Source organism: Lolium rigidum, chromosome 6 (genome assembly GCF_022539505.1).
Source record: "Lolium rigidum isolate FL_2022 chromosome 6, APGP_CSIRO_Lrig_0.1, whole genome shotgun sequence".
NCBI classification, from domain to species: Eukaryota; Viridiplantae; Streptophyta; class Magnoliopsida; order Poales; family Poaceae; genus Lolium; species Lolium rigidum.
In genome coordinates this window covers 286153288-286163974 of record NC_061513.1, presented here as the reverse complement: position 1 = coordinate 286163974, position 10687 = coordinate 286153288, and the positions used below count along the sequence as shown (strand labels likewise).

The window sequence follows — 10687 nt, the reverse complement described above, 5'->3', positions numbered from 1 at the left end:
TGTGCCTAACAGGAGGGACGCGCGAGTACTATATGCATCTGGATCAGACCAGCCAAAGCTCAGGCGCGAGCTGGATCAGCTTTGTCAGGGCGTCCTTTGAGAACTTACGCGCGAACAGGTGGCAGAACTCCACCTCGCTGGCACCGTCATCGTCGCCATGGTACTTGTACCCGCACTTGCCATCCCCTTGTCTCATCCCCTCGAGCAGCTCAGCCGTGATGTCCTTCTCTGGGAAGCTTCTGGGGTGCTCACGCCGGGTGCTCCAGTCCACGTACGTGAGCGTCCGGTTCTTGCACCGCGCGCCCCAGCGCAGCAGGGTCACCAGCGTCGGCAAGTAGTGCTCCTCCATGTTCAGCATGCCGTGGTCTCCCCGGAACACGGCGTACCACCGTTCCTCGGCGACGACCTCGACAGCGGTGGTCCGGTCCATCTCGAACCACTGGGACCCCTTGCGCCACTGCGCGAGGCTGATGTTGCGGTCGGCGAAGAAGGGGTCATGTCGCTCTTTGATGGGGTAGCTGTCGACGAAGCTAACATTGGTGTTGGAGCCGCCAGTGAGGTGGGCGTATACGGCTGGGAAGCCCAGGAGCGGGATGCACGACTCCGAGAAGAGCGCGAACCGCGCGTTCCCAAGGTCCAACAGCGCCGTCGCCAGGAGCCGCCGCTCCGCGTCCACCAGGTTCATGTCGCCCCATTTCGTGCCCTGGCTTGGTATCAGGCGGCCGTAGAAGACGGACTCCTTAGGGGCCAAGTCGGTGTAGCCGGGACTTGCGTGCACGTAGATGGAATACAGCTCTTTATCCTGTCCGTTGAAGAATATCTCCCACAACGGCCACAATGGCAGGGCCCCTTGCACCAGGAAGAGGAAGGCGACCTTTTTTGATAAAGTAAGTTTTTATTAACTCAAAAAACTCGCATCAAACCAACAAAAACAAAAAGAGTTCTCACACTCTGCGTAACTGGAATGCACACAACATACACCGAGTACAGAACGTTTCATAAATAAATAACTCCAAAGAATAAAGCAGGAATGTGACCTTGGGCACGGTCGACACCTGGGTGGACCGCCTAGGCTCCATGGACGCCCTCCACAGGAGCTCCTCGTCGGTCATGTTGTGCATCGGACCACCACTGCTCGCCGTCAAGCGCCCGGACTCCATAAACGTCGGCAGCTTGACACATGCTTTTTTCGATGCTGGGGTTGGCGACAGTGCTCGGAAATTAGGGAGGTAGGATTCTGGGGAGAAGGTTGCGCTGCCAATCTTGCCTAGTACAAAGCCGAAGGAGATGAGGAGCAGCACGGGAAACAAATTGAGCATGCTCCCCAAATGAAGGAGTTGCATGGTCTTGGCTGTGTTGCTGGCCATACTGGAGCCGATAACATATGCTTGGGAGGAGAAATGATTCTGTTGTCTATACTTGGAAGATCAGCTCTACCACAGGTATGCAGACAAGTGATATGCATATTAACATTGCGTGCTCTTACCAAAGTTAGTATGTGTATTAATAAAAGTGGCATTGCTTCCTCTACGTAAAGTTAGTGTATGTGAACTAAAGAAATTAACAACGATGATACTAGAGTTTTTGTGGCACCTAAACCGAGGCCAGAACAGGTTTTAGAATGCATGGTAGCGTCGGTTCACGAAAAAGATTCTGTATTCGACCCATATGCAAGTGGCATCTTGGTCAAAAGTAGTATAACTTAGAAAGAACACAACGTAGAACATGACCTTCTCTTGTGTACAGATGGAGTAAAGTTCACCAATGCAGTTTGGATAATTATAGGAGTTTACAATTTGACTCGGTAAGCAAGCAACACGAATTGAGGACAGATACGTGTGTGGGACAGGGATTACCGCCTTGCAGAATCCTGGGGCTGGTTACCGGTGTTCCTCCCGAGAGCATAAGCAACCACCAAACCACCGGCGAGGGCACTCCCCGCAAGGATGGCTGGCGAGGTCCTGGATAGCGCATACGCCACCGCCCACCGGCAAAAGAAATGTATTCCGTAGCTCGACTGAAACTTCTCCATTGAGAAGTACTGCATAGATTGAATCATGTTTTAATCTTCCGTTGCTGGAATTAGTAGTAGAACAAGGTGGTGTTACCTTGTACAAATACACAAGCCACATATATAAATGTGACCATACATCAGTTTTTAGCATTCATCATAAATCTACCCAGTACGGCATATATTAACTAACAGGGCTTTTCGGTATGTTACACTTTCAATGGTTGACACGGCTTGGTTTGTTGAATTATAGCATAACCTCCATTGTCACCATATTTATTTTCTTACAAAATATGTTAAAGAATTCAATAAAGCAGTCTAGATTGGAATACAAACTCGGGAGCATTGATTTTCTTCTTCTCACACTCGCGGTCAAAGCAGGCTAGACACAAATTCACCGCAACTTTCATTGAACTTCTCTAAGGAGAAATCCTGCATGTTGATCCCCAAGAAAATTAAACTAAGTCATCATCTAACAAGAGCATGCCTTTCAAATGAGAAAATGTGACAAAATGTTCACATATTATTATGAAAATTACTCTGTGGCTTTTCTCCTTCTCAACTATTGTTATAAGAAATCATTTATCCTATGTCCAAGATGTCTAGTTAGCTCCCCAGTCCAAATCACAGAGCTCTAGATCAACAACGTTCAGATACACGATTTGCATTTTGCTAAATGTTTATACCATCGCACTTCCTCTAGGGGCTTCCACTAATATAGCTTATTAAACTTTCACAAGATCAAATAGATCATTGTTCAGAAATTTATTATGCCATAGTGCTTGTTTGAACTTTCAAGACATTAAGGAGGAAAAAACTCTCATCCAGGAGTATTCTTTTAAAGCAGATAAGCCTTACAGGCCTATTATTCTGGATTAACAATGGAGCATGCAGAAGGTGAGTACGATTTCACTCACCTTAGGAAGTTTATGTTGAGAGTTCAAATGTTCAACATGAAGGCGGACATTAAAGGAAGCAGGAATCCATAATTTCCTGTCTACATCACAATAAGTCCTTGAAACTATGTCAAACAGAGTTTGAGCCCCATTCTCTATGGATTGCAGCATAGAGGCTTCTCTAGCCCTTCGATTCCTTAATAAACAGTAAAACACACATTTCATCAGAATAATGTATATGGATAATCAAATCATCTATGAAATATATATATATATATATGTATATATAGTTGTATGTTGGCATCTGTGATCGTGGAAACAAAATGAAGACAATAAACCACTTACTATAGAACGAAAAGAAAAGCGGAAGAATGAAAAGGACTGCATTTCAATTGATTAGACAAATCCAAATGTATAACGTGGCCAACCATATAATTTAGTGTATAAAAAGTTCGCACTAGTGGTTGGTTTCATACCTGAGGTATCCACAAAGCATATGCTTAGGCCATAGGTTGACTCTTCCATGCATTGGAACTAACACGTGTGGGGACATATCCAAGAATTTGTATGTGGTTTGGAAATAGTCCTGCATATTTCAGAACAACCTTATGTTAATCTAGTTTGATTTAGACAACACAGTTCTAGAGGCAGGACTACCAGGAAAGATAAAGCACAGAAACAAAGTACAAGATGATAAGAAGCAGAGTGAAAAATTCCACAGTTTGCACAGATTTTTTGTGATATATTACAACAACGACCATCAAAAGACAAAATATACAATTACCTTCATGTTGCCACCAGCTCTACTGTCCAATGTTGCACTTCCATGCCTGCAAATGTAAAAAAAATTGCATGTTTACTTTTCAGCATGGTTTTTGAGTTGCGACTCAGTGTATAGTCGACCAAAGTCGTTGTATAGTCGCCATAAGTCGCTGTATAGTCACGAGTCGCTGTGATTTTGGAAAACGACTCGCGACTATACACGACTCAAAACCATGTTTTCAGTGCTTATTTAGCTCCATTGCACGTATAGTGTGTATGTCCGGGTTTAATCCAAATGTGAGCTAATTTGAACTAAAACCCGACACTTATTATGGATCGGAGCGAGTAGTATATGTTTTAGTAAAAAAATAAAAACTATTATGAGTCTCTAATATCTGCCTTAGAGACAAGCCTGTGTAGTCATAGCCTACCGACAGTTTCTAAATTCTTGGCAAATAAATTGGAAAAATAACAGAGACGGATTTGCACACGATTCAGAGATTGCCATTTTGGACGACTTATTTGAGTAGTGCCAACCATTTATAACAATGGGTTGTCACTCTTTGAGGACCTAGTCTTTGTTCCACTTCTACCACAACCAAGAATAAAAAGCATTAACTATTCTTGCCACCCGTTTTAGTGATTTAGGCCAAGTTCGGAAACCGAGCGAGGCCTACTCCTGAAAAGTTTGTTGTTCAGTTTGTGTGTACTTGTCTGTTTGCCAAATATACTTGATTTTGTTAGCAGGTTAAACATTCAGATGTGAGATGTGGCACTTCCATTCAGTAATTGCAGGTAAAGGTAAACCATATACTGGTCCAGGAAAATCATAGAGTATCTGCAAGCTCTGCCGATAATATGTTCAAGAATGATGCTTACCCTACACAATGATCTCCAACAATTAGTGCATTAGTATTGACATGGAGAACACCCATATGACCATCTGTATGACCCTATGATTAAAACATTGAGAAGTTTCAATCAATTAATCCACCATATGTTTTGCTCTAACTAAAAAAATTGATTCACAGATGCAGTAGTTTTTGTGGACAATAGAATCCCATACGAGCAAGATTCAGACATAATTACACGCTAAAAGTTTAAAGTTCAGTATAGAACAGATGGTGTAGATTTCACATAAATAGCAGACTATGTGATTTAGATAAGTCAGAAAATGGATGAACTCCAAACTCTAAAAAGACCAACCATATGCTTCTGTTATTATGACTTCCCATAGTAAATTTAATAAAGACTTCTTCATAAGAAGATGTTGATCAATTTATTTCCTGGAGAGTAATTTCAAGGTGATGCATCATTCTAAAATTATTGTCTCTGAACAACGTAAGGAAGGCTACATTCTAAAATTATTGTCCTGATATTCTTGTACCTTGTAACTCTAGTTATGTGCCAAACGTCATGGCACCAACACCAACAAATGTTGGGAAAAAAACGGTGTCAGGTGCTACTAAACCTTTTGTCTAGGGTAATGTTGTATTGTTGTTCTATTAGCCTTTATACAACCTCGTACATAAAAAATAGTTTGTATGATTGGACAAATCAATGAAATATCATGTAAGGTAAAAACTAAAAAACATTAGCATGTGTTGAAACGGGAGAATAATTCTCTAGATAAAACACTGTCTTACAGGAGCAAAAACAACTTGTAGTTCTTGGTCACCTATACATATGTTTTCACCTCCAGTCACTGCAGTATAGCCACTTGACCAATTCCCTATACACCATGCACGTTGCAGATGAAATATAAGTGTGTGTGGCCAATATAAATAATTTAATGAGGATGATATATGAGCCAGATCACAGACACGCATGGTACATAGTAGTTGAATGTAGTGAATTGTCTACTTGCACTTAATGATATAACTGAACTTTTATTTACTACCATCATTCAGAAGCAAATCAGAACAAAAAAAACTTGTTTGACATTCAACAATGAATGATGATCCAACAAGACAGCACCTTAACAATGCCAAATGTACCAGGACAGAGTGGAAATTACTATAAAGACTATCCATCGTCTAGTGAATAGTCTGCTTGCACCATTATATTTCAAGGATATGCATCTAAATTACAGATATATGGACTGTAGAAGGAGCCTCTTAAATATGTTTCATATGATCAAACCAAGGTCTAAGAATAATACCAGTTGAACTATTCAAGCACCATATTTCCTGACTAATTTTGATATTCCAAAGAGAAGATGGATACACTTTGGCTAAGTGGATGATAACTTTCAAAATTTTAGTCGAAAGGATCTAGGTAGTTACCTTTCCCTATTCGCTTCATAGTGTTTTGGTGTGTCAAAAGAACAGCATCAGGATTGCATCTCTGAACAACCGAAAGACCTGCATTATTCAACAGAACGCAGCCAATTAATTTATTAGCATGGTAGTACATGTTTCCAGGCTCTTTACATGTATGGTTTTTCTGAGATAGGGTCTTAATTTTCAATATAATAAGCTAATAACTAAGAAGTGCCACAGAAAACATTTGTAACCATACCATCGATATGATCGTTATGATGGTGTGTAACAAGCACCACTAACTTCTTTGGAAGGGAATTGACAAGATCTGCAAGCTGAACATGACAGGATGAGGTCATTTGTTCAAATAGAATGGATAGACTTTGGTAGTAGAAATTAACATAAATAATTACTGCTGTAGGCCACTACGCCTATAGCTGTGCAAACAACATCATCTAAAAAGATTAAGCAAAGACTATTATAAAAGCACAATTTGATGTGCAATGCAAAATATTTTTATCAAATCAGCAAGAAAAAAAATGGTAGCCACACTTCTGAAGTTTTTTTTTTCGCGAAAACGCAAAAGCCTTGCGTTTCGATGCATTGATAGATAAAGAAAAGTTTATGTACAAGTCCGAGCATGGACACAACACGCCGTACAACTCGACCCAAGGAAAAGGAAAAAACTAATCTAGGAGAGTAGCTGGCGCACACCCCGGGCTCCCGCGTCCGCCCATTGCCGCGCCTCGGCCGCTAAGTCGTTGAACAAGGATGTCACCGAAGGTCGCACGTTGTCAAAGACCACCGCGTTCCGATGCTTCCAGATCCACCATGCCGTAAGCATGATAACCGACGAAGTGCCCTTGCGCAGCTGGCGAGGGGCGGTCCGCACCGCCTGCGACCACCACTCCGCGAAGTCACCCTCAACCGTGGGAGGGCCTGAGGTGGATCGAGCATCCTGTGAGCAGATGGCTCATCGTCTCGACAGATTGGTCACACAGCGGGCATCTAGGCGCGTGCGGGAGGCCGCGGCGTGCCAGTCTTTCCCCTGTCCAGCATCTGTCGAGGCAAGCCAGCCATATAAAGAACTTCACCCTAGGCGGCGCCCAGGATTTCCAGTTAAGCTTCCAGGAGCCTGAGATGACTGCCCTGGAAGAGGGTGTCATAGCAGGAGCTGGCAAGTACTGGTCATCCGTCGTCCAACGCCAAACCAGCCTGTCCAGGCCCGCCGATAGCTGGGTGTCCCTGAGCCTACCCCAAAGCTGTGCGTACTGCCACAGCGCCAGGGCGCTAGGTGCACCAACTATGTTGGGGATCCAGGAGCGTGCAACCAACGCCTCTCGGACCGTGCGAGCCTTCCGCCGACGCCTCGGTACTAAGGCGTACACTTCCGGCGCCATCTCCTTGATGGACCTGCCGTCCAGCCATGTCTTCCCAGAAGAGGGCGGATTCCCCGTCGCCGACCACCATGTAGGTGGAGGCCGCGAAGACATCCAGCTCCGTCTTCGAGAAGTGCATGTCCAGCCCGCGCCAGGGTCGCAGGGATCAGTGCGCATCTGCCAGATCCATCTCACCCTGAGGCTGATGGTAGTGCGCTCGAGGTCTGGGATTCCCAAGCCCCCCAGCCGCAGCGGCCTGCACACCCGCGCCCAGTTGACGTGGCAGTGCCCACCGTTGGCATCCGCCCTACCCGTCCATAAGAATCCTCTCAAGATCTTATACACTGCTGAAGTTCTTCTACTTAAATTCAAATTTGTCCACCCTGGGAGTGACAACGAGAAAGTTCTTACTCATACTATTCATGGCAAACTTATACTAGCCTTTTAACATACTTTGAGTTTAACGTTAATGTTCTGAAGGGAGATACAACCACCATAAATCATATCTGGTCTTCTTCAGAAAACTCCAAGCTGATTCTTTCACAAACCAAAAGTTGTGAGGCTGTGCAACAGATTGTGCTTTTGCACTATATATATAGCCCCAACTTTCAAAGGTAAAGTTTTTGCATGAAGTCTTGTAATGCTTTTGGCCCTTGTGTCATTATTTGGTAGTCCTTGCAGATTCTACTCTAATAAAAAAACATTCAGGAACCAGTTATTTCTGACTAATAGAACGAGGGTGATTTTAAGTCCTAGAAATAAGGTGCATGCAAAGGATGATCTCAGTACAGCAGGTCCCATCAGGAACCGCAGCAGATGAACAAGATAAGAGAGAAGGCAGTCGCACAGTTGCACTTCTCTGAAATCTACAACAGTACATTAGTATACTTGAAAAACAAGTCCAAGGACGAAGCCGCATTTAAAAGATAGTGAAATAAGAAATACACGCTGTGTCACTGTATGTGGAGTTACAAGAATATAATCTTAGGTATTGCTCTTACCTCTGTATGAACCTGAGAGCAACATCCAGGATCTATCAGTAGAGCATCACCACAAGCAAAAAAATCAGAACGCTTCGATCCACATGCACCACCGTTTGCTTGTACTACCACGAGATTAGTCGTACGGAAAGGCGACAAGGTCCTACTCTTCATCGGTACAAGCGTCAATCCAGGAGGGTATTCCTATCAATCAAACATTGCATTTCAGGGAAAAAAATAGACAAACCGGTATGACAGGTTGACTTAGAAACTGAAACTGGATCCAGGCAAACATCGCACTTATACAGACCTGGGAAGCCAATGCAGAGGCAGCGATGCAATTTGAGGACAGCTCTGACTTTGGGAACCCAATGTACACATACGGCCCGATTCGAGTACCGCCGGGCTTCACTCCAGACAGCAGTTCCCAGGCTCCCTCTTTGGACATCCACTTACAGGAATCTACAATGCAAAAAAGTCAACTTAGAGTGGTTAAGCAAACTCCTAGACACAAACATTAGTAGTAGTAAGAAACTAAGCAACCAGACCTTGCAACACCTCCGGTTTCGACTCCAGAGACCCAGCGATGAGCACCGTGTTGACACCTGCGTCCGGGCCGAATTCCGGTTCCTCAGCGTACTTCAGGAGCCGCCACTCCCCGCACATTGCACTCGTCAAGCCCAATTGGTTCAGAATCTGGTGAAAAGCCGTGTCTCGGATCAGTTGCCGTTAGCTACCGTCAAACTATGGTTCTAAGACAGGTCAGCCACGGTTCTCAGTTGTCACTTGTAACCCGTAGCTTTCCCCAAAAATATCACTGGATTTTGCGAGCTACTTCGAGATCTATTTGAGGGCATTTGCTAAGTAAGTAGCGCTTCACACTGAACAACAAGCAGCAGACCGACCGAATTCAGTGTATTAACAACGGATCACCTGGTCGAGAGCGGCGGGGATGTCAAAGCGCGAGAGGTCGAGGCGGCCATCCTCCGCGCCGCCGACGGTCACGCCCGACTGGGCCGGCTCCTCAGCCGCCGCTAGGCGCCGCAGGGGTGCGGACGGGAGGTCGTAGAGGTCGCTGTCGACGTACCGCCGGTACTCCTCCTCCCCTGGCGCGGTGGATGGCGGGGACGGCGGGGGCAGCTGCCGGACGACGAGGAACTCGCCCGTGGAGGGGGCCCTGACCGCCGCCGCGAGCCGGTACGAGGGGGTGCCCATCTCGAGGCGGTGGTGGAGTGGGGGAGGGCCGGAGGGGTGGTCGCGGCCGCTCTGAACTGGGATTAGCGAATTCTGAGAGAGAAGCTTGGTTTCCTCCGTCAGGTTTTACTTTTCTTGCAGAATTCAAATCTGGGCGTGATGACATCTGTGGGTTGGTGATCTACTTCCGCGGCTGGGAGTAATAATCAACCTACTGCTCGCAATCCGATCACTGCAATTCGAGTACTCATGAAATTCACACCTTCAATTTTTGCATGCCTCTACCCGTAAAAAAAAAAGATTGAATGCCTCCGTCCCGTCACTTAAATAATTTTGCATTGGAAAGATGCAACTTATTATTTATTTTTCTCTTTAATTTTTAAGGTAAATGTATGTAGAAAAAGAGGAGATCGTGTGATAGATGTTATTGGACTTGATTCTCATGCAACGACAGAGCAGCAATTTTATCTACTCCCTCCAATCCATATTAATTGATGTAAAAATGGATGTATCTATAACTAAAATATGTCTAGATACATCTGTATCAGCATCAAGTAATACGAATTGGAGGGAGTATTTTAAAGTGCATTGGAAAGTGAGAAATACACTCTTGTGTGAATAAATTTTAAAGATAAACGTTCATTTATTTGAGGATGGAGAGAATATGCACGTACATTCGCCCAACCACCTCTATAAACGCACAGACACCCTACCTCTATGAGAATTTTTGAGAAACGGTGTCCAACAAATTAGTCCAACGGATCTTGAGATTGAAGAAGTCTTATATAATACTCAAAACTAGTATACAATTCCTTTAACCCTGCAAAAAAAGATTCTGCATTTTTGAATATATGTACATTTATGTTTTAATTTTTTCTGGGATTCTAAATTTAGAATTTTAGATACCTGCATTTCACCTACTCCCTCTGATCCATAATAAGTGCCGGAAATTTTGTACTATTGGACATTTCCTATGGATCGGAGGGAACATTTATTTTATTTTATAGTGTCTACAAAATTTAGGTGCATTTGGTTGTGTGTTTCCATTTTTGTTTGGTTTCGATGTATCTAGATTTTCAAAATTTAAGTGTAACAGCATAGAGAGGTGCAAAATATGTTAATTGGTAGCGCTTGATGGGGAAAATGACACACGAAGATGGACACAAACCGGGAAGTTCACATTAAAATCCATGTATGCTCATTT

General features: G+C 44.0%; 2 protein-coding genes across 4 annotated transcripts; both read right to left on the bottom strand.

Moving 5' to 3' along the window:
• On the bottom strand, window positions 1-1367 carry LOC124664295 (glycosyltransferase BC10-like). Its single transcript, XM_047201846.1, has 2 exons — window positions 1038-1367; window positions 1-874 (listed from the first exon to the last, which is right to left on the bottom strand). Exons 1-2 carry the CDS (start codon window positions 1365-1367, stop codon window positions 44-46), a joined length of 1161 nt encoding a protein of 386 aa, XP_047057802.1. The 3' UTR covers window positions 1-43.
• A 271-nt stretch (window positions 1368-1638) lies between these two features.
• LOC124666206 lies at window positions 1639-9504 on the bottom strand. 3 transcript variants are annotated; one of them, XM_047203555.1, is made up of 13 exons: window positions 9223-9504; window positions 8838-8985; window positions 8600-8751; window positions 8311-8493; window positions 6190-6265; window positions 5955-6032; window positions 5316-5401; window positions 4549-4622; window positions 3692-3737; window positions 3384-3493; window positions 2929-3103; window positions 2348-2443; window positions 1927-2041 (listed from the first exon to the last, which is right to left on the bottom strand). In XM_047203555.1, the coding sequence occupies exons 1-12, from the start codon at window positions 9502-9504 to the stop codon at window positions 2384-2386; spliced, it is 1470 nt and encodes a 489-aa protein (XP_047059511.1). In that variant the 3' UTR covers window positions 1927-2041; window positions 2348-2383. The 3 variants fall into 3 exon arrangements, with proteins under 3 accessions (XP_047059509.1, XP_047059511.1, XP_047059510.1); XM_047203553.1 differs by lacking the exon at window positions 2348-2443 and having other exon boundaries at window positions 1639-2041; XM_047203554.1 differs by lacking the exon at window positions 1927-2041 and having other exon boundaries at window positions 2059-2443.
• Between the last annotated feature and the right edge of the window lie 1183 nt (window positions 9505-10687).

What these genes read in the sequence shown, in the direction of transcription:
- LOC124666206 (XM_047203553.1), bottom strand. Translation starts at nt 9,504, where the DNA reads ATGGGCACCCCCTCGTACCGGCTCGCGGCGGCGGTCAGGGCCCCCTCC. An exon ending in GCTCTCAGGTTCATACAGAG is followed by an intron (nt 6,266 to 8,310) that starts GTAAGAGCAATA and finishes TGTCATGTTCAG; the next exon opens with CTTGCAGATCTTGTCAATTC. An exon ending in TACAAGTTGTTTTTGCTCCT is followed by an intron (nt 4,623 to 5,315) that starts GTAAGACAGTGT and finishes TTTTAATCATAG; the next exon opens with GGTCATACAGATGGTCATAT.
- LOC124664295 (XM_047201846.1), bottom strand. Translation starts at nt 1,367, where the DNA reads ATGGCCAGCAACACAGCCAAGACCATGCAACTCCTTCATTTGGGGAGC. An exon ending in AGGTGTCGACCGTGCCCAAG is followed by an intron (nt 875 to 1,037) that starts GTCACATTCCTG and finishes TTATCAAAAAAG; the next exon opens with GTCGCCTTCCTCTTCCTGGT.